General features: G+C 53.1%; 7 protein-coding genes and 1 non-coding gene across 8 annotated transcripts; 3 read left to right on the plus strand and 5 right to left on the minus strand.

The window, feature by feature from the left end:
* Window positions 1–484: 484 nt before the first annotated feature.
* Window positions 485–6307, minus strand: MFIFM68171_08416 (uncharacterized protein; the record flags this gene model as incomplete). Its single annotated transcript, XM_071063836.1, has 4 exons — window positions 485–5466; window positions 5515–5694; window positions 5757–5992; window positions 6051–6307. The coding sequence occupies 4 exons, from the start codon at window positions 6305–6307 to the stop codon at window positions 485–487; spliced, it is 5655 nt and encodes a 1884-aa protein (XP_070919937.1).
* Window positions 6308–6564: 257 nt separating this feature from the next.
* On the minus strand, window positions 6565–7221 carry MFIFM68171_08417 (uncharacterized protein; the record flags this gene model as incomplete). Its single annotated transcript, XM_071063837.1, has 2 exons — window positions 6565–7019; window positions 7098–7221. The coding sequence occupies 2 exons, from the start codon at window positions 7219–7221 to the stop codon at window positions 6565–6567; spliced, it is 579 nt and encodes a 192-aa protein (XP_070919938.1).
* Window positions 7222–11034: 3813 nt separating this feature from the next.
* MFIFM68171_08418 (uncharacterized protein) lies at window positions 11035–11973 on the minus strand (the record flags this gene model as incomplete). Its single annotated transcript, XM_071063838.1, has 5 exons — window positions 11035–11039; window positions 11099–11196; window positions 11258–11472; window positions 11528–11740; window positions 11791–11973. 5 exons carry the CDS (start codon window positions 11971–11973, stop codon window positions 11035–11037), a joined length of 714 nt encoding a protein of 237 aa, XP_070919939.1.
* A 546-nt stretch (window positions 11974–12519) lies between these two features.
* MFIFM68171_08419 (uncharacterized protein) lies at window positions 12520–13332 on the minus strand (the record flags this gene model as incomplete). Its single annotated transcript, XM_071063839.1, has 1 exon — window positions 12520–13332. The coding sequence occupies one exon, from the start codon at window positions 13330–13332 to the stop codon at window positions 12520–12522; it is 813 nt and encodes a 270-aa protein (XP_070919940.1).
* Window positions 13333–15742: 2410 nt separating this feature from the next.
* MFIFM68171_08420 (Ecp2 effector protein domain-containing protein) lies at window positions 15743–16381 on the minus strand (the record flags this gene model as incomplete). Its single annotated transcript, XM_071063840.1, has 2 exons — window positions 15743–15922; window positions 16004–16381. The coding sequence occupies 2 exons, from the start codon at window positions 16379–16381 to the stop codon at window positions 15743–15745; spliced, it is 558 nt and encodes a 185-aa protein (XP_070919941.1).
* A 2107-nt stretch (window positions 16382–18488) lies between these two features.
* Window positions 18489–19481, plus strand: MFIFM68171_08421 (uncharacterized protein; the record flags this gene model as incomplete). Its single annotated transcript, XM_071063841.1, has 1 exon — window positions 18489–19481. One exon carries the CDS (start codon window positions 18489–18491, stop codon window positions 19479–19481), a length of 993 nt encoding a protein of 330 aa, XP_070919942.1.
* A 1346-nt stretch (window positions 19482–20827) lies between these two features.
* On the plus strand, window positions 20828–21712 carry MFIFM68171_08422 (feruloyl esterase; the record flags this gene model as incomplete). Its single annotated transcript, XM_071063842.1, has 1 exon — window positions 20828–21712. The coding sequence occupies one exon, from the start codon at window positions 20828–20830 to the stop codon at window positions 21710–21712; it is 885 nt and encodes a 294-aa protein (XP_070919943.1).
* Window positions 21713–21987: 275 nt separating this feature from the next.
* On the plus strand, window positions 21988–22078 carry MFIFM68171_t123. Its single transcript is given in 2 exon segments — window positions 21988–22024; window positions 22043–22078. It is a non-coding gene; the product is annotated as a tRNA-Phe (tRNA).
* The last annotated feature ends 20 nt before the right edge of the window (window positions 22079–22098 follow it).

Genomic DNA, 22098 nt, shown 5'->3' on the forward strand with positions numbered 1-22098 from the left:
CACTCGGTCGGGAATACTTGGGTTCCGACAAGAAAAAGAAGGGAAATCAACATGACGGCTCAACGGACAATGCTTCGGGTGCTTCAGACACTTCCACGCTGAATTTGTTTTCCGTTGTCGGCAAACTGAAAGGACCTTGTGACAATTGCGCCAAGCTTCTAGCATGGGGCAGGTGCAGCAAGCCCAAAGAGCGCTTCGGCTAAGAGCAGATGGAAGCGCGCATCCGGCTGGACTTGAAGAGGACGGTTGCGGGAAGCGACAAGGGGGGAACAGAGGCGGCTGGTCAAGTGGGTGATGGGAGCGCTATCATGGATGAAAGGAAACCGATGCAGCGAACCGACAGTGCCGTCAGCTTTAGCACACATACACCGGGCTCTGATGTCAAGGACCAGGTACAGTAGGTAAGGTAGATTACCAAGACTGAGCTTGACATGAACAAAAGACCGTGAGGTTTACTGTCCGAGCAACGGAGAAGAGATGGTACCTAAAACATCCGCCGCCGCCCCCTCTTCCTCTTGCCAGGAAAAACGGTTCCAACAACGGTATTGAACCCCAACCCCAAATCCCTCCCCGCCTCAGCCCGCTCCAAGACCTCAACGACTTTGGTATGCCCCATCTCCGCCGCGGATTCCCTCGCCGTCTTGCCGCTATTATCCCGGATATCGAGATACGAGCACCCATACGTATACCCGTGCTGATTCGCACACACGAGCTTCTCGACTCCCTGCAGGTTTCCTTGTCTGGAAGCGACGTGCAGCGCTGTCTCGCCGCGTGCGTTGCGTCCAAACACGTTTGCTCCCGCCTCGAGAAGGACTTTGACCATGATCCCCACCGTTTTCCGGTCCGGCTCGGCCATGGCGAGATGCAGGGGGAAACTCTGGGCCGGACGTCTGTGGACCCTCGATTCGAGCGTGCCCAGCGGGTTGATCGCCCCGGATTCGCCGCGCAGAGAGCTGTCGACCAGGTTCGGGTCCGCGCCTGCACCCAACAAAATCCGTACGCACGCGACCGAGCCGGCCGTGATGGCGAGGTGCAGGGGTGTCTGGCCGTTGGTGTCGGAAGCGTTGGCGTCGATGCCGTGCGTTACTAGTATCCGCATCACCTCCTCCCAGCCCGTCAGGGCGGCGCAGTGCAGGACGTTACGCTTGAAATTGTCGATTGCGCGGAGATCCGCGCCCGCCTCGATGAGATGCTTCACTGTCGTGCAGTCTGGGCTCTGGAAGTACTTGGACCCGTGCCTCCTAGACCGGGGCCTGGTCGAGATCCATCCCAGCCCCAGAACCTCCAGCAGAGGCGAAGATTCCCAGTCGCCCATGATAGCCCACATGACCGGCGTGCGGCCTTCGGCGTCACGGATATCCACCGGGAGCGTCTGGAGTAGTTCTTTGACGAGGGCGCTGTCGTCCTTGCCGCTGGCGACGTGGAGAGCCGATAGCCCTGAAGGCCCGGCGATGCCGAGAGACGCCCCCAGCCGGGCAAGCTCCTTGCATGCAGCATGGGACCCTTCTGACATGCCGATGATGGCCCGGTGAAGGGGAGTCCGGCCGCGTTTGTCGCAGCCCTCGACGGGGACGCCCATGCTCGCGAAGTGGCTGATCAGCTCGAGGTTCCCCCGCGCGGCTCCTAGATGCATGACTGTCTCTCCGCTCGAGTTCGTCCGGTCGACGGCGCCTCCAAAGCGCACGAGGAGATCCACCGCCGCCTTGGCAAACTCAAAGTCACCGCATGCCGCGGCTGCAAAGACGGGACCGCCCACCCACTGATGCGGACTTTTCTGGTTGGGATCGACACCAGCTTCGAGGAGGAGTTTTAGTGTCTTGAAGTTTTTATCGTCAATACTCCTCGAGAGGCCCGCGGCAGTCACGGATGCGCCCGCGTCGAGCAGCGCCTTGATGGTCTCAAAGTCGCAATGATCTGCCGCCAGAGACATGGGAGAAACACCGTCTATCCCGGTCACCTCCGGGTCCGCCCCAGCCGCGAGCAGCCGAGACACAATCTGGGCGCTGCCGACGCGAGCCGCCTTGATCAGGGGTGTCTCGAGCTTCCAGTCAATCTCGTTGACGTCCGCCGCTCCGGCTGAGATCAGTCTTTCAACTTTTGCAGCGTCCGAGGCCTCGATCGCCGCACAAAGCTCACTCACGGGCTCGGGGATGCGGTTCAATGCGTACCAACCCGGTTGCTTTCCCGGTATCGTCTCTTGCTGCTGTAGCTCCTGGAAGAACTTGACGCGCGGCCACAGCCTTTCTCTCTTGATGAGGAACGGCCAGGAGCTAGCGGGGTCCGCCGGGTTTGGTGGCTGGGCCTGTCTCTTTTCGAGGAGCTCAATCATGTCCATGGCTCCTTGCGCAGCCGCCTGGTCGAGGGCTGACAGAGATGTATACCCGAACGGCCGGTCAGAGAACCGGTAACGTTGGTGCTGGCCCGGGGCAAAGTCCGAAGGGTTCACCTCCCTGCTGAGCAGCAGTTGGACGAGCTGAACGTGGCGCCCTTTTACCGCAAACCCAAGTGGCGTGGGAAGCCAATTTTTCGAGTCCATCCCGCGGTCGAGGAGAACCTGTGCTGCCTCTACGTGCCCCCCGAGAAACACCTCTTCAAATTCACTAATATGGAAGTTTTTGGTAAACTCAAACCCTTCCGGCGCCGTAGCCATGAAGCTCTCGAGGATATCAACGTAGTTCCTCGCTGCAGCTGTCTTGATCGCGCTGTAGATGGGGGGACGGGTATATTGGTCTAACATCAGCTCCCACTCCCCAGTGCCGAGCAAGGTGATTATTCCCCTATGGCCGTTTCCTGTTGCTATGGTCAACGGATAATCTCCTTTATGGTTGGCCACATATAGGTCGGCACCAGCCGCCAGCAGCAATGAAACGGTACTCTCCCTTCCCGTGGCGCAGGCGTAGTGGAGGGCCGTCTGCTTGTTGGCGGTTTCGGTGTTGACGTCCGCTCCGTGGTCCAAAAGACGCCTGATAACGTCGTCATGCCCGTTCTCGGCTGCCAAATGAAGCGGCGTGCAGGCGTGCTGATGGGGTATATAGCTAAATATCAACCCGGATTTTGTCGGGTCCTTGTGATTGCCAGTGTCCGGATCGACACCTCTGGCGAGGAGCTTGTCGACGACATCCGCGAAACCCTCGGTGCTGGCGATGTGGAGCAGCGAGAAACCGCTCTCGTCACGGCTCGCCGGGCTCGCCCCAGCATTTAGCAAAGCGTCGACAATCCGAATGTTGCCTATCTGTACAGCCCGGTTGAGAGGGGTTCTAGCGAACTTGTCGATACTATCGACAGCGGCGCATCTTGGCAAGAGAATCTCAACAACCTCGGCGTGGCCGTTCCGTGCAGCCCAGTGCAATGGTGTCCAGTTATTCTGATCTTTCTGTTCGGGTTCGGCGAAAGGTCTGGAAAGGAGAAATTGAACAACAGCTACATGGCCGTTGGCTGACGCATAGAGTAAACACCTCCCGTCCGTCGAGACATTGGAGCGGCTCAGGAGCACCTTCAAACTTCTCAGATCGCCAGCAGATGCGGCTTCTTCGGCAGAAGTGTACCCCGCGCGGGATACTAAAGAGGGGTTGGCTCCCAGATCCAGGAGTGTCTTGACGACGTCCGAATGGCCAGTGGAGCATGCTGCCATCAGCGCCGTTCTTCCAGAGTGATCCGCCTCGTCAGGGTTGTAACCGGCCTCTATCACCAGGTAGCGAACAATGTCGCCATAACCACCCCGGGCGGCGATATTAACAAGGAAACCATCTTCATCCTGACCTTGAGACGCAGACCAAGCGCCGCGTTCCTTGAGAAGCTTCAAGACACCAAGGTGCCCTCTCCCAACAGCAACCGGTGCCAATGGCTCCGAGGTGCCAACGGTATCACCACTCTCGATAAGGCGTGTGACCCAGGGGACTATGCCAAAGAACGTGGAAATTCTCAAAAGAGACTGGGAGCCGGATGAGCGGAGCAGCTCTCCAAACAGATAATCGGATTGGGAGCGCCGAGAAACCCATTCCGAGAACCACGCCTCCTCGTACTTCAACAGGCTTGTCAGTCCGGCACCCCATGCGGCAGCATCATTGGGCGATGCAGCCAGGTGCTCCGGCCAAGCGCCAACGGCATATTGCAGGAACCATCGATGCTCTGGACTGTTATTTACCGTCCCCAGTTGCTCCCGGAGAAAGTGCAGGCAGGCGAGTGCGACGTAATAGTTAGCCTGGGGGTATGCAAGTATTATAGGTTTGTCACGATTCGTCAATGGCTGGAGTTGCATGCCTTGGGAGTGGATATATGCGGCCACTGAACAATGTACCACTTGGATGGTTCCGCTCTCTGTGATCTCCACAAGCGGGTAGCAGACGTTGCGAATCTGTTCCACGGGGTCGAGAAGTCCATATTCTGTTCCTTCTTCCGAGCTATTCGGCGCAAGTAGCGATCGAGACAAGGCCTGGCTCCGCAGTGCGACGAGGAGGGAGTCTGCGCTCATCGGCTCAAAACACGTAGTAACCCACATGAGAACATCCCGAGCTAGTTCCCGCGTGCTCTGGCTTGACTTGGCGATACGCGACAGCACACTTTCGTAGTATGCATCGAGCGTGCTGGGAAACTGGCCGAGCCGGTCCCGGATGGCCGCTACCGTGCTCTCGCACTCAAGCTCGTCCAGCATCAGACGCACGTAAAGAAACATGCCTTCGGCCCGGAGTCTGATGCCACGCTTGATGTCGTCGGCGACTTGTGCATTTCCAAGCTTCCTGGAACGCTGTACACGCCCGTCGATGTACGTATCGATATCCCGTGAGATTATATCACTCGAAAGCTTGATGGAACGGAAATCGGCTGGAGTGGAAGCGCCGGTGTTTGCATCATACCAATCTTGGGTGATGCTGTCGGGCCGACCCGTGATGATGATCTTGACATTCGGATTCGTGGAGAGAAGACATTTTATCGCATCCAGGATATCCCGGCGATCGCTCTCGTCGGCCTCGTCCAGCGCATCAACAACCAGGTGAAGAGAAGAGCCGGCGTGGTGCCGCACTACCTCGTAGACCTCATCCCACAAGACGGACACAGTAGATGCTTCCTTTTGGCCGCTTGATGCTCTCAGCTCGTGGAGAGTGCTCAGCGTTGCCGATGTATCAACCCTCGTGTCAGTCAGGAGCTGGTAGAGCAGCGTCCGGACAAAGGCCAAGTTGGTGCGGCCCAGGCCTTTCAGTTGCTTGGAACTGAAGAAATACTTGAGAACAATGGCCGAGTCTCTCCGGATTCTCTCGGCACAGAAATTGGCAAGAAAGCTCTTGCCACATCCAATGCCTCCCTTCAGCCAAAGGAGGCGTGCTGGATTGGTCGGTTCAACCCAGCTGGTGTATTTGGGCGTCCGTAGGATCCACTCCGAGGTGCCCGGCATCCATTTCGAAAAGGTGGCTCGAGTAGCCTCAAGGTCCGTAGGCGCAAGCCAGCGCAGGGTCTTTTCCCGCTGATCACCTGGGCAGATGTTAGCAAAGAGGAAGGCCCAACCCCCGCAGCACATACTATTTCTGTGTGCTAACACGGTAGTCTTCATCTCGAGCTGCACATCCTTGACGTCCTTGACGTAGAGGAGAGATACAGCGGCGGCTGTCTTTTCGATTTCTGCCGTATATCTGTCGATGGAAGCAAAAATGTCGGTAAACTGCCTATCAAAGGACCCCGACACCGATTTGATGAGACACACTGATCATGTCAGTACCTAGTCAGATGCGGTTCCCCTTCTGAGCTGTATGATGAGTGCTTACCAAGCCCGTCGCTCTCAAAGTACCGAGCAGCTCGGAGACAGAACTCAATGTAGCAGACATAGACATTGCCCAGTGCATTCTGCAGCATGTTGTTGTGACGAAAGCTGTCGGCGTAGATCTTGTATCGGGGGAGCCCATCGACCAAGGCGTTCAGCTTCTTGGCCAGGTTATCAAACCCACGACCACGCTTCTCGAGCATGACGACAACGAGTTTTAGCGGAGCCCACACCAACGACCTAGGGTATGCATTAGCAGAGTGCATCGACCTGGTTTGTCTGGATGCTGAATACCCACCCAATCTCGGCATTTGCCTGCACGAGCACATCGACAACCGTCTGGAACTCGGCGAGAGGTGCTGTGAGATACGTCATGACATCCAGGAGCTTGTTTGTCCTGCCCAATCTTGCATTCTGCTGAGCCCGCTGTAGAATGGCAACTACATCTTCGGGTGTTGCCTTTGATGAGAGGTAGTGACGATGGACTGCGGTTGCGCTTTTGAGGTGCGTCTCGAGTGCGATTTCCCAGCCTGACTGCGCTGCCTGCGACGACATTTTGTCTGTCTAGAATATGTCGAGCCCGAGAAGAAATTAGAGCGTGGGATACGGGTGAGTGTATGGAGCCCGCATTTGTCGAGAAGTGTCGCAAGCTGAGCCTGCGCGGCGAAAGTCTAGAACTGCACCGCCACCGCCCAACCAATATGCACGCTGCACAGCCGATTAGTGTTACCGCCCAGTCCGGACCTGATTGGCGGAGCATAGCACACGAGTGAAACCGCAAGGTGGCCAGCCCCTACGGACATCTCACAGGGTTATTTGCCCTCGCTGAGAATTCTCGCAAGGCTGGCCGAGGCCCCAGTTGACTGTGGCGACGTGCTTGAGCTGGCACCAGATAGGAAGCCTCTGCCAAAGGCATCGCTCATACCGAGTAGGGCGCTTCCGATGCTATTCCAACTTGTCTTTCCCAGGGCCGCTGATGGGATATCAATTGACAGTTTGCCCATCGCCACATCCAAGTCCACAACGGTGGTGACATGATCTCTCAGAGCGATCATGGAGTCGAAGGCAGGTGACTGTAAGGAGTCCATCAAAGGCGGCAGCTCGTGATCCACGATGCTGGTGGGAGCCTGGATAATGGGCTTCTCCTGTGCCGTTGGATCAGGCCTGGGACCATCGTCGTGCTGAAAGACCAGATCCAGCGGTGTCATCATCACCGTCTTGTGTTCATATTTGTCCAACTCCTCCTCGCCTACTAGGCCCTCCACATCTTCGTTTAGCAAAGATAGCCACAACTATTCCTGCGGAAAATATCTGGTAGATTCCCTGAGCTTGTCACTAGACGTACCCGTGTTTCGGCTCCTAGACCCTCGTGGAAATATTCGCTCTTTCTTGGCGTACTCCTGGCTAAAGAGTGCCTTCAGCTCTTCCGGCGAGTTGTTCAGGGATTCAATCACCTCGGTAATTGGCATGCAAGACCTCTCCTGCACATGCATAGCTTGCCGCAGCGTAGCAACTGCCACAGCCAAAAGTTCGGTGGGAGCGCTGCCAATTACTGACTTTGCCGCCCGCAGCCACCGCGGAGTAGGGTATCTCCTCGAGTCAGCCTCCAATTCAGCCCATGACTGTGGAAAACAGACAAGTTCGAACCACCGGCCGCGAGCTACCCCAACGATACCGAAGTTACACAGTTGATTGTACCGCTGAACAACCGACGACCGTGAGAACCACTCCAAACACTCGGTCAGTCTGCGAAGCACCGAGGGACAGTCAAAGTACCCAGACCGTTTCAAGTGTACATCGACTTGCGCTTGCTCAAGATGTCTGGCAGCAGGAATGACATAAACCCCAGCTAAGGATGTTGCAAATGGACTGCTATCCGCAGTCATTAGGCGCTGCCAGAATGCCTGGCATTTACTTCTCAGGGCGGTATATGTTGATGAATACGCCAGTTGGCCGACGCTCGAGACGTGCGGGCCTAATCCGCAAAACTTTCAAAAAGAGAACCATATCTGCGTAAGCCATCTGAGCTCATCTTTGACACTAGCCTTGGTGGTATTGTGGCTTACTAAATCTCTGGCGATCTTGAGGTCTCTCTCGACGGCTTGCTTGCCCTGGAATTCTGGAATGTCGTCCTCGTAACCCGTTCTGGCATGTCCAAGCCAGGCAATCAGGTATATCTCCAAAGCAAACCCACACAGAAGAATGCTATGTTCTCGAGCCCAGCGCCAAAGCACCCCGTAGAGACGGAGGGCATCACGGTGTTGTTTTGCGTGGAAGAAGAAGTCGGCAGCAAGTTCGAGACGTTCGAGTCGGAACTTCAAGGAACCGCCGTTGTTGGTCAGGCCCGCTGGCATTGGGAGGTCTTCCGGTAGAGCTAGCTCCGGGCAATTTGAACAGGTCGCTTCGTCGTGGGCTACCAAGGGGTGAAAATACTGGCTATCATGCCTGGGTGTACGGGGCAGCACAGGGGTGTCGCCACCGGGCGTGGAACCGGCTGGCGCTTCCGTGACAGCCTCATCATCGGTCTGAGACGAAGCGGCATCCAGTTTTGGTCGCTTCGAAGAGGGTGAGCGAGATGCTATATAGATGTTCATCAGATTCTAGCTTCAAAGGGCATCAGACGCTCATTTCACTCACCAGATACTTGCGGCGATCCGGGGCCTGGTTGTACCGATGAGGGATGCGAGCGTTTGTACTTGCGCAGTCCCCACTTCTCAATCTGAAGCACGTATTGTTTTAAATATCCCCCGAACTTTCATTTTGCAAGTGCGACGTGCGCGTCGTTGTGAGATAGCCTAGAACTATAACCCCCTCGCTTAGTTTGGCTTAGTCTGGCTTAGGTCAAGGCGGCAACCGTTTAGTTCTGCAGAAGGAAAGGGAAATTCATGGTATCGATTTTAGGGCGGTGAACTGACTGTTGCATTTGTTGCATGTATGTGTGAGTTACACTCAAGCGTTTCTCGCATCCCCTTTTACTTCGCTATGCAAAATGCCCCTAGCTTGGTATTTACCTTGCCCAGCTATTGGCCTCTTATAATAATTACTTACGTCTGCTAAAGCGAACTATGTCTGTTCACATCACTTCGTCCGCACGCCTCCCAAGTACATACATCTCTGTTTGGTTAACATAGTTCAGGCCACTGAGGTTGTCACACGTTAGCGTTACTTGCCCGACCAGAGATGGAGATGTTGAAAACAGGCTTGGGCAGTATCTCGACATTGTATAGTCTGGTACCAAAACTCGGGCCAAAGTGACGAGAACCGGGCCACCTTAATTGAGGCCAGGAACTTGGCCAACCCCCAACCAGATCGGAATCCACATCACATGTGGTCTACATTATATCCACCACAACCACATCTTACTGTTTTGACATTTGAAAAATAGAAAGAATTTACCCTATATTTCATGTATTCTTACGTCTACCCTGGTTCCCAAGAAATATGGGAGCAAATCTTTCATGAAAGAGAATTCCTCCGCGAATATCGAAAAATAGGGATACACTTTACCCTGTTAGGTTGTTTTGGTCCCCCCCGCGACAAGCCGTATCTCTCTCTGGTTATTACCACAGACAGTAACGTCAGACTTAATATCATAGCATGGAGGATATTTCTCGAGTCTCTGCGAAGACCCTATACTTATGATGAGAAGAGTTTCGAAATTGCATTCGATGGATTAGACGTTACGCTGAATATTTACGGTTTTCTCCATTATATCATTTCCGGCAACGCTCCGAATAAAATCTTTGGGGAAGCAGAACGACTGGTATATTCTTATTATAAAAGCGGAACTATGTTGACGTTCAGTACAGGCGCTTGTACGTATGGAGAAGATTCTGATTGGGATACTTCGCTCCTTTCCCCAGGCCGAATCCGCAGGACCGGCAACAGTGGCACAAATTACACAATTGATTTGAAAATTGCTGGTCGAGAACGGAAACTAGAAATTCCGTCTTAATATCATTGATAGAGTTAACGATGCGGTCCTGAGATATATTTTACTCCAATTGGGTACCAGTCAGGCAAGTGAGGACCTTGCAGTACCAGCATTCAAAGCATCCAAATACCACGCTCCATCACAAGGGTTGTTGATCTCGGCTCTGCTTCTTGGCTTTGCCTCTGGAAGAACTAGGTGTTTGATATGGCTTTCGCTCTCCTAACTTCAGCTCACCTTTTAATTAGAAGAGAAGGGAAGTACCCATATGCTTTTTATTTGGCCTTTTAGAATCACCTGCCGAGACTGCGCCCGAAATCTAGCCTTGGCATCCTTGAAAAATGGTGGTGGATGATGAGCTTCTCGTCGGTATGACACTTCGCCACCGCTCCGCTCGGGGACCTTCTATTCACGGTTCAACCGTTGAGGCGGTGAACTAGTGCGATTGCTGCAGACCAGTCTCTTATCTCACTAGCCTTTACACTGTTGCTTTTCCATTCCCATTAGCGCCAAAATGAGGTCAGACACTATTTAGTGTTTATGTAAGAAAAGACATTAGTAAATTGAATGAGGAAACCGAATAGCTTGTGATTCAATCCGCGCAGGATATCTTTTCACCCTCACGCCTGTGGACGATTTTCATATTGAACCTATTCAGAATGTCGAGTGCAAGAGTTGCGGCATTTGAAGGTAGAGAAAGATGCCATCCTGGTTTGCCCTGCTATCTGCGAAGCTGCACAAGCCAGTCTTGAAGCTCCTCAGTCTTACCAATCGATCACCAATGATTTCAGCTGCTTAACTAGCGTTTGCTGCTAATTTTCTTATTTTGCTTCGCTAGTTTTGGCCGTAGGCCAGTCTAGGTAAGCAGCTGGCTGCCCGCGCATTAATGAGGTTACATGGTTTTTTGACAAAGGTAACCATTTCCGGCATCCTCTCGGACTAACGAGAAAATTTGCCTGTTTTGCCCAATCCGAACACTGGCTGCCCCAAGCATTTTTATTCTTGGCCTTGAAAGTAGGGCGGGTTTGAGTTATCTCAGGGCAGGTTGTATCATCTAAGACAGGCCTGTCTTGGTGCTTGAGGGTAAGACCGACTTCGGTCTTAGGGCTGGGTGAATCATTTAGAATAGGGCTGTTTTCAGACATCTCGGGGAAGACTAGATCTCCCAGGACATCGTCAGCCCACTCCAAGATCCGGTACTTCTCCCCCGATAGTGGCTTGATAGCAAGGACGTCCTATATGGTGTGGAATTCCCTGAACGCACTACGCGAAATAAAAATGGCTAGTAAAAACAAGATGCTATTAGCAAAGAGGGGAGGTACAGGGGATAAACGCTTATAAAGAGGGTGCTTTAGCCTGAGAGTGGATTTCATTAGATTTCTAGACCGTTATACTATAGGATGTTCTTAGCTTACTTCTTCGGGGTGTCTTACATGCCTTTGGCAAGATCCCTCTTGAAACCCAGCTTGATGTCTGCCTCTCCGTCTTTCCACCCAACCATGCAAAGCAAATCCTATTCGAGAATTTAGCGAAAGTGACATGTAATTGTGCTGTTCCTCATATTCAACTGGTACTTCGACATGCAGATTTCCTGCAACCTTGCGCTGGTGTAGCAGTGCATATTCAACAGGCAAGATGGGAACACCCGGACTCCTTCATGGACGTAGTTATGGTAGTCATTCTTCCAATGCTTCTGCTGCATATACACGTAATTCTCGATGGTCAAGAACGTGGGTTCTTTTTCCATAATCGAGAGAGGAATTTTATACCTCCGTACATTTTGAATGTACTATCTAGTATTAGTAAAAACTATGAGGATATTCAACGATCACTAGCATACTTACAGGGCACATTGAATCGTGGACATCTTTGGGGATAGGTAGATTGGTCTCACGTTCCCACGCCGACATGAATTTTCGAACCTTGTTCCGTATTGTTTTAACGGTAGGTCTGTCCAGTGTTTTATCTAGCCTCGCCGTAGTCGAGCGTGCGACACTCTCCGCAAAATGTTTCAGTGTCTCCATGTTGCGTGGGTCGGAGCCAGGGAATCTTCGTACCTATGGGTCGTTAGTCCAGGTTCCCAAATGTGAATCTGTAATGGCAGAACTAACGCAGCCCATACGCTCCTCATCTTTGCGTACCGCGGCTTAGAGCTTGGAGCAAGCTCTTTGTGGATAAGCTTATCATCGATGCCAGATTTATCCTCAGAGAGGCCATCTCGTATAGCTCTCTCGATCAGGTCGTCCGGGTCTTCACCCTTTAGACTGCTTTTCTTGGGCTTGGGGTTCATATTTTGAGAATTCAGGCTTGTTGATATAGTATATGAGATTGGAAGAGATGAGAGGTGTGTTTGAAGATGGTGAGGAGGTAGGGGAGACTGTTATAAGGGCTTGGGTGGCTGCAGAAATTACGCAACCCCTGCCAATCCAAATAGCAGTAAGGAAATGTGGAAAAGGAATGCGAGGTTGCTCCTAGAAATCCTTTAGGCTACCCTGGCACTAGAATGTCTTTTAAATACCGTCATTTGACGAGCACTAAAGGGTCCCTATGTACGAAATATCCTTCATCTCCTAACGACTCCCACTAGCAAAGGCATCTCCTGAATATCCCCAGTATCAACGACTAGTAATAGATATAAGCATTCCCAAGCGGAAGGCTGGACGAATTGTCCATGGAGTTCTGGGTGGTGGCTATTGCGGGTGCGAATGTCCCAATTCTGGGCCCTTCGGCTAAAACTGCACCTTCTCGGAAGGCTGTGCTGTTCAATGGGCAGATATTAGCCGAAGCTGAGCCGGGGCTAATCTGGACTGATCAAACGTGACGAAGAGTCACGTGGCTATAAGCACGGGCGTTCGTCGATTTTAGGGTGGTGAAACACTTTCTTCAACGTCGGCCGGGCCTCGGGGCCGACAAAGTCGGGGAGGGGCAGAAGGGAACCAGTGTAGTTGCCGACGGCGAATGGGCCAGCTTTTTTAGTGGTGCACTCTTGCATAGCCTTTTCAACTGCGTCAGGCTCTTGCCGGCTGAGGGCATCCATCGTTTTAACACCGTCGTTCACTTCAAAGCTGATGCTGGAGACGGGATGGTCCTGCAGGTTCTCGCCAATATTAGGGTGGTCGACAAGCACGGGAATACCCAGCTGCTCGAGAAGCCCACGCGACCCTACCCCCGACAGCTCTAGCAGCTTTGGTGTTCCGAAGGCGTCAGCAGATAGGATTATCTCCTTCTCTGCCCTGAAGGTACGGGTGTTGCCATCCTTTTCTACTTCCACTCCGACGGCCTTGGGTACGCTTCCAGACGTATCAAACACGACCCTGGTGACGCGAGCGCCGATCGCAACATATAGGTTTGACCGCGTTTTGGCGGGCTCAAAGTAGGCGGTGGCGGCGTCGCTACGAGTGCGTGAGGCGGGATCCGCACTTAAGGCGTTAACGTAGCCACTACGGAACTCGCCAGAGAAGGGGTCCCCAGAGGCGGGATAGCCCAGCGCTGTAATGGTGTCAACCCAGGCGGCAGGTAGGGGGTCGTCAACCTCTTCGGGGAACGAGGCTTGGATAGGACTGTCGGTTCCGCAGAACGACTCTTGGATATACGATACATGCAGGTGGTCGCTTGCGGCTGTCCGATGGCCGCGACAGGGTGTGGGCATTTTTGTAATACGGCGCTAACATGTTCTAGTCCTAGCTGGGGTTGCTAAACCCCGCCCAAGCGTCGACGGCTGCTTTGGAGTTGGCTACAAAGGCAAGACCGTTGATGGCGCTCGAACCGCTGAGAAGTTTGCATTAGGACAGGGGGATGACCTTGCTATCAAGTCCTTTCTGCATCCGATTTGGTTACTAATCACAAGTAGCTTGCAGAGCGCAGCGCAGCCGTACTCACCTGGGGGATGCTCCGGCAGTCCTAGTCAAAGTCTGCTGAGCCCGGCACCGAAAGCTAGAAGGCTGGGGTACGGATACGTGGGTCTGTCGTGTAGTCACCCCCAGCTTCGAGCACTAGAACTGAGGTGTTTGGATTTTCCGTGAAACGTGCAGCGACTACGAGGCCTGAGGTGCCACCGCCCACAGTGATAAAGTCATACCAAGTGTCCATTGTAGCTGTGGGTTGCTCAGACGAAGTTAGGACGAGCTGTTGCAGGAGATCGGTACCTCAGATTTGATAGTTGAGTGTGGAAAGGGAAGCCTGGGAATGAGGGTTTGGTAATTTGGCCGAGACAAAGAAAGACAGAACGAAAGCCATGGAGGAAGAGCCAGAAAACCCTTACATAACGTTCTGCATTGTGCATTATTGTCGTCACGGTCATTCGCATGAAGCGGTGTATCATCTTGTGCTGGGATACAGGGAAGTCCAAATATAAAACAAGGCAGCTAAGTACTTCTGCCTATCGGTTTCATTGCCCGGCTACTTCCTAGGAGGAGCAGTAACTAAATAGGTACCTTCAAGTACTTGAATACGTAGTACATAAGCAGGGATGGCCCTGGTCTACTGATGTTGCAACATCTGAACCTAACCGGCCCTGAGATCTTTCTCGTTCCTTCTGTATGGCCACTGGTGCCAACATAGTCAACTGAACCAACATTTGCCCCGGCACACCTTCTTCCTTTGGATCAGTGCATATGATTGGCTAATCAACATCCGGCCTTTCCGGATGCGACTTGACGGCGATGTAGGATCATGGAAGGCCAATTGTATCACCCGCAGTTTGTGGGACCACGCACGTGACGGAGAAGAGAAACCCTCGCTATATCTTCTACTTGAAGGGTACCGAGTGCTGTGATATACGCCGGCGGCAACTCAGAGAATGCTTTTAGCCCACGGTAGACACCGTGACCTCAACCATGCCGATGCTCCGGTTATGTGGCTCAGTTACGTTTAATCACAAGATAGGCTGAGAAGGAGCAAGTGTAAAAGGTTACCCACAATGCCATACCCAACGTTATCAAATCTATGGAACTACAGGCGGTGGATTTTGGTTTATACTGCTTACACGCCCAACCAGCGGCCCAAGATGTTGCAAACAGTCCCTCTATACGCTGCTCCAGGATCTACCAGTTCCGTTGATTAAATTTGCAAGGCCCTCGGTAATTCTCTTAGTCTATCACTGGATTAAGAAAGCTACGTAGGACCCTGGATTTAGCCGGCTTTGGATATGAGCTAAAAGAATCCGAAGTGGAAGAGAACCTTTACTTCAGTACGAAAATTTTTCTTATCCTAAGTCGTTTAATAGCCAAGACGTAGCAGGAGACAGCCCAGTTATGGTACGAAAGTCTTTTCCCAATACTAGATCAAAGCTGAATGGCGGCAATCTGCCTCGTATGCTTCGTGATTACTTGGGTAGTAGGGCGTTATCTCAGTACAAATTAGACCCTACTTAGTATCCAGTAAATCTGACAACACAGACAGCCCAAAAGCAACCCTGGATGATTCAACGTGAGTATAGCTAGGCCTGAGTAAAAGATCGTATCGTACCGGCATCCCAGAAGAGGAAAAGACAAAGTTACATATCTTGAGCTTGGGACAAAGGTACCTACGTCTACTTAGTCCAATGGCAATAATACATTGCCGTAATTACTCACTTTATGGAGTTACCAGTGTACGATATACTGGTGTAGGATATATCAGTACATCCGCTACCGACTAAATACAGCAGTACGAGATACATAATCATAGTTAATAATATTCTGGTTTGGAGTTCAGGGAGTGATGTGGATGCAGAACCTTATTAGCTCTGGCCACTATAATCAATTACGTTCACACTAAGCAGAGCTAAGGATACCTTCCAACCCATTAGCCGTTTAAGTAGTAATTAATTAGACGGAAAACCTATCAGCTACAGGGATCCGAGCGGTACCTGGACCAATTCATAAATTAAAGTAGTTACTTTAACTATTACCGTGAGCCGGAATTGGTGGCACAAGGTACCTGAGTTTTAATCACGCGGCTCTCCGTCTTCTCCGGAACACCCTTATATTTTGCAAGGGTCGTCAATTTGAGACGGCCCAAAATCTTTCCTATATCTGCCCAGGTCTTTGCCACTCGGGAAAGCTTAACGTGGCCTGGCCTCAAACCCGCACCCACAGCCAAGAAACCTGCAAGTGACCCGGCGGAGCAGACATCTGCTGGCTACCCCAGTAGTATCCCCACACCGGGGCGGGCTTGGAGTTTGACGGCGGAGGATTCGCCACGATGTCGAAGTAGCATGCAAGGTTGCCGTGGCAGATGAAGGGGTATTCGAGACCGTTCTGTACATCAGACAAACGCACACTCATCAGCCTCGGCTTCCATCTTGGCCGCTGAAGACAAGGGACATGTGCGTTACTCACCAGTGAGTAGTACGTCTCGGCTACGGGAGTGCCATCGGGCGCGGGATAGTCGCCGCAGGACCAGGCGTGTGTGTTCCTGCCGTATATGCTGTCTTTGTTGGTGGGCATGTCGGGGTTCTGGAAGCTGCAGCCGCCTTCGCTGGTGGAGAGTTGCGGGATCTGGTCGCTGCGGGTGAAGGTGGCGCAGTCGCTCAAGGTGAGCATGCCATGCTTGTTCAAGCAGCCGATGCGGTCGTCAGGAGTGGCCGCGCCGATGTTGCTGGAGTTCAGGACGAGGATTTGCCCTTGACCGACAAACTCGTCGCTCGCGTCGCCGAGGGCGCACGGCGTTGCGAGGAGGATGCTTAGTCCGGCCGGGAGAAAGTGTTTCCAGATCATGGTCGTTTTCGGAGCTTGGACAACAGATCGTTGGCAATGTTGGAATGCCCTGATCGTGTTTTCATTTTGCACAGCGGGCAGTCGATACTAAGGTAGTTAAATATCGATGCTCGCGCTCTCATACCCCGAGAAGCGATGTAGGGAACTTTGTCATGCCACCAACAGGTCGAAGTCCGTCATCCTGGTTCCGAAGATGAAATAAGGTTGGTTTGCCCAGTAAACGCCGGGTTCCTGATATTACGTCGGGGCTAGTCAATGTATAGTACCAGTTTTGCTTGCCTCCGGATAACACCCTAGCCCACCTCTAGTACGCACTGACTAATGCATTATGTGAAATACCTGCTGTCCCTGGTGTCGTATTGTCCCCCGATTTGCCGTTGCATTCGGGGCCCTTCAGGGATTCGAACTTCCCCAAACACTGCTGAGTCCGGAGCGGGTTAATTAAACGCGCGGGAAAAATAAGGTCCCTTCCTGATTGATTAAGCACACCATCTTGCCGCATCTTACCCAGAGAGGGGGAGAAATCGCGGGGGTTCCGCATGCTGAGTGCTTGGCATCGTGGAGTTCCGTTGCCACAGACTTTGTTGCATCCATACCGGCTGGCATGCAATTTGAAAAGAGCGCCAGTCCGGAGCGCTCAGACGGTGACATTCGACGTGTTATCAAGTTCCTTGCGCTCGTTTGGGAAGGATGCGAAGAAGGATGATGGGCCTGTTAGCGCCAGGGCTCGTACGGCACCGGTGGGTTCCATTGAGTCTCTACACAATAGTGGCGGCCATTCCAGTGCGATTAAAACCGTTGTCCGGGTCTTTGCTAGTTGTTTCCTAATAATGTTGAGGCTTAATGGTAGGTAATCTAAACGGCGTCGCCAGAGTCGGATTTAGCTTCGCCTGCGTTTTGAGAGTCCTGATGTTCAACATATTGGTCCCTTATCACAGACTCCTCATCCTGCGACCGCCTCTTCATCGGGGATTATTCCATTGCCTCCAGTGGGAGGGGTTTGCAGTACGTCCCTTCTCTATTGCCCGGGACTGTCCTGGAAGCTTTGGATCCTTATGTAACGGGACGCGCGGACAATCGAATACTCCACCTAAAGACGCAACCAATTTCGCCCATGCGCCGAGCCTAACTGTGCCGCAACTCGGACAGCAGAATGTAATAAAGCTTAGAGGCGGATTCGAGAATGCATAAGGATCTATAGTACGTGTACGCGTGATGGATGGTGACTTCCTGGGTACCTAATTAAGTCAAAGACGAGATCAAACCTGCGAAGGTTCTAGTAATTATATTTTTAACGGAGATCGGGCTCCCAATCTCTGCTAACAATTCGTCGATTACAACACTGGCCTGCCCTCCTTACCGTTCTGGTACAGGACCGCTCTTGCTCATCGGCGCCGGAGAAGTTGTAGACGAATGGTGATGTGAGCTTACAGGCAGCTCACTAGTATGTCTCAGCCATCTTGACGGCTGTTGGCAATTATTATTCTCAGCCCCCCGGTACCGTTGTAAAGGGGTTAATCGTCCCGCCGGCTTCAACCAACCCGATTCCAGGGGTCGTTTTGGTTGGTATCCCCACAGGCGCTATCCATCTACTTGTCTGGACATAGCGTTCTATGCCTGGTTCCGGTGTGTTAGCTTTGTGTTAGCAAAAGTCAGGATGAGCGAGTTGACATGAACGTTGGCATCCATCCGAATTTTGTCCGCCGTGCCCGACGCTGACTCGAGTAATCAATGGCTGGACATTGCAGGGGTATTTTCGGGTCCCCCGGGGGTCCTGTCCAGGGAAATTGTAAAGTGGTTGCGTGCATATGACGCGTAATAACTGAATCCCGTGGTAATATACGAAAGGTAAGTTACCTTGCCCAAAGCAAAAAATCCCAACCCGTCAGGCGCCCGCTAGTGCATGTCCGTCCACAGTCACTCCTGGCCGCGCTAGGATCGATCACCTCCCCTGGTGCGGTATTTCACCAGACAGACGGTCACTTTTAGCTTTGGCTTCTTGCGGATTAATACACACAGGTGTTCATAAGGCTTACAGCCAGCGACGCGCGAAGGTTCTTTTTGAGGTCGTCACCAAGTTGACAATCTCCGGCGACATTTCCCTGTCATGGAATTGCCCCCAGAACTTGTGTCTCACATCCTTGGGTTCTTGGGTCCGGATTTTTTTCGCCGGGATATCTCGCGCCTGACCGTCTCGAAGAGATGGTATGCACTCGCCTGGCCTATTTTTGTCAGCCATCTGGAGCTGACTACGACGTCGCTCAAGACACTTATGAGAGACGACGGCACACTCCTCAAACGGGGTCTTCCCCACATCACCGCTGTCGGACTTTCATTTCGAGGTTTCGTGCCCGAAACCGACGGACCTGACTCTCACGGTGCTGAATCCGAGCTGTCCGCGACTGCTGCTGCCAATATATGGACTATACGACTGAACTGTGACTTGGTCAACCTGGCTGCCAGCCTGCAAGAATGCCCCCGTCTCCGGTGCTTGAAGCTAAGAGCAGAACCGCAGGGTTCCGAAGGTAACTCGTTACGCCCGGGATACTTGGCAGCGACGCCTCTAGCGGACCTTCTCTCCCTCCGTCATCTCACTTCTCTGGAGATTGACATTTTCGGCGCCCATCCCCGGCCACGCAATCCTACCGTGCATCTCTGCGATTCAATCAACTCCTTACTTCCTTCTCTGCGCCGCCTCCGTTGCCGGATGGGCCACCTTTGCGAGCGCTTGCTGGAGTTGCCAGCTTCTGCAACGCCTTTTAGCCTCGAAGAGGTCATCATCGGCTTATGCCGCACCGACGGTCTCCCCCCAGTCTCGCGCTACCAATACGCCGATCCATGCAAGGGTTCGAAACACAGCGAATCAGTCTTAGAATTCTACTTCGGCATCGAGGACCAGGCGAGAACCCTCTCTAGCCGACTGCGCAATCCCCGCATGGTCAGGGTCATATGGGAGGACGTTCCAAACCGCGGCATATCCGCACTCGATGCCGTAGCTTGGAAGTGGATCCGACTGCCTCCTGGTGCGCAATGGGATGCCCAGGAAATGGACGAGTCTGCGCTTAAGGTCTTAGGTTTAGGCACAGGCGCCACATCCTAAACTAGGTTCTTCGTGGGTCTCTTTCCCACGGTGCACGCCGCAAACGGAAAGGCCACTCCGAACACGATACGGAGTTGCACTGGTGGGAAAGAGGACAATTTCCTATCATTTAACCGTGCTAGGAGCCCAAGACGTTCAGTTAGTACACAAAATACCAAGATACCTCTACCTTCCCATACACACGCACGGGTTGCTCTCACTTAACTACCATATATCAATGTGGACAAATGGTATCGAAGGCCATGTGTGCCTCGGGGCCAATCTTGGCTCTTTAGGGCCCACGGATCAGAAAGTGGTGATGGGGATTGTTCTATGAGCTGAGTGCTCCGTTGTCTCTAGAGGCTGCAAGGACTCGCAAAGGAAAGACTAAAGAGTATCGATGTTTTCGTCGTTCATCGCGATCTCGCCGGAGATGAACTGCTGATGGCCGTGAAGTGATAGCGTGTGACCAACTGCAGTGACGATACTCAAGTTGTCGAACCAGACGCCGATGGTCATCTAACTAGGGCAAGGGCGCGGTCTCGCCCTCAAAGGACTCTTCTCTAGAGTCTGAACACCACTTACAGGTACTAGGAGTAACTCAATTGACGCGCTTGCGGCATATAGCATTACTGGGTTAGACGCTTGGCGAATCTAAGTAAGAAGACCTCGCTGGATGACTTGGAGTAATAACTCTGAAGGGGTCTTGAGCCTTCAAAGAGCTACTTCACAATCCAGTGGCCTGTAAGGGCTCCCAGGAACTTCACCCAATTTTTAAACGGTCTATTTTTGTATTTGGGGGTCTGACGAAAGCAGGTAGGGAGTTAGGAGGGAAAAAAGACTCTAACCTCTCAGACTTGGCCGGAAAGCCTTCAATCACGCCCTGTCTCTATTACTAATGCTCTACTATTTTTTCACGTCCAATGTCAGTGTATAAATGTTGTATTGGTTCAGATCGCCGTTTGTCCGTGGGAGACAGCTCACACTGGGGCGCAATAAACGCTTGAAGGCGTTTTGAGTTGATCTAGGAAGTCTCATCGCATCAATTTAGCCAACCACTCACTAGGTAATGCTGCCGCAGCCGGGTACCACCTTGTCGTTGTTTGCCTGAGATTCTGCGCTGGCCAAGATATTGTCCCTCCATTGGAAAGCGATAATTCTCCAATTAAGGAGAGGGTGCAATAAACTACGCATGAACACCCTGGTCGCGGCTCTGGACCGCGGCATCTCCGGAGCTCAACTACACGACTATAAGACAGGCCCGATAGAGTCCGTCTCTCAATCCACTCGTCGTCTCCTTGTAGCCAGGGCCCTGCATCACATATACTAGTACCGCTCCTACTTCTAGTAGCTCCCCGCGCTTCATCATGGTTGCACTCCGAACACTTTCTCTCCTCCTCTCCGCCTGCATCCCCGCAGTTTTCTCCCTCACCCCTTCTCCGGGCTGCGGCACCACCCCGCGACTCGTCACCGCCGATAGCATCAACACCCCGCTCCGGCTAAGCGTCAACAACAAACAGCGCGAGTTCTTCGTCGCCCTCCCCGAGAACTACAACTCTTCCCACCCGTACCGCCTCATCTTCACCCTACACGCCCTGGGCGGCACAGCCAGCCAAGTCATCGCCGGGACGGGGGGGTACCTGCCGTTCTACGGGCTGCCGCCGTTCCTGGCGGCGAGCAACGACAGCAAAGGGGCGATCTTCGTGGCGCCCAATGGGCTGAGCAACGGGTGGGCGAACCAGAACGGCGAGGACGTGGCCTTCGTCGGGGCCATCATCGACGCGGTCGAGGCGGACCTGTGCGTCGACCAGGACCTGCGCTTCTCCACGGGCTTCAGCTACGGCGGCGCCATGAGCTACTCGCTGGCGTGCTCGCTCGGCGAGCGCATCCGCGCCGTCGCCGCGCTCTCGGGCAACCCCCAGATCAGCGGCTGCGCGAGTCCCGCCTCCGCCCCCGTCGCCTACTACGGCCAGCACGGCACCGCCGACAACGTCCTCCCCATCTCCGGCGGCAGGCAGATGCGCGACCGCTTCCTCCGCAACAACGGCTGCGGCACCGCCCAGCAGGAGTCCCCCGAGCCCGCGAGGGGCAGCGGCGGGCACGTCAAGACGGTGTATCAGGGGTGCGCCGAGGACAAGCCGGTTGTGTGGGTGGCTTTTGACGGCAGCCATACCCCTACGCCAAGGGATGCTGGGGCCTCGGAGACTTGGACGGCGGGGGAGGTTTGGGGTTTTTTTAGCCAGTTCGAGTGAGGGAAGATGGGGGCGGTGATGGGGTTTGGGGGACTGTGAGTGACGTAGCCACCGGGGCAGTTCCTTACTGGGGATTTTGTTACCAGGTTGAGCGCAACGAGTATGTTGTGAAGCATTTGATGAACTTTCACAATGGATCAGACCAACTTTTTTAAGGTCATCATATCATCGCGCTCTCATGGATCAGGGGTCAGGGGAGGACCCGAGAACTGAACTCCATCCCGAACCCACTCCACAACATTAGCCGGAATAAATACCCATCATGCACACAACCAGCGGGTTTAGCTCAGTTGGGAGAGCGTCAGACTGAAGTCAAACTTCGGGAAGTCAATCTGAAGGTCGTGTGTTCGATCCACACAAACCGCATTGGTGTTTATTTTTACATT

This window comes from Madurella fahalii, assembly GCF_045866475.1.
Source record: "Madurella fahalii IFM 68171 DNA, scaffold_4, whole genome shotgun sequence".
Classification (NCBI taxonomy): domain Eukaryota; kingdom Fungi; phylum Ascomycota; class Sordariomycetes; order Sordariales; genus Madurella; species Madurella fahalii.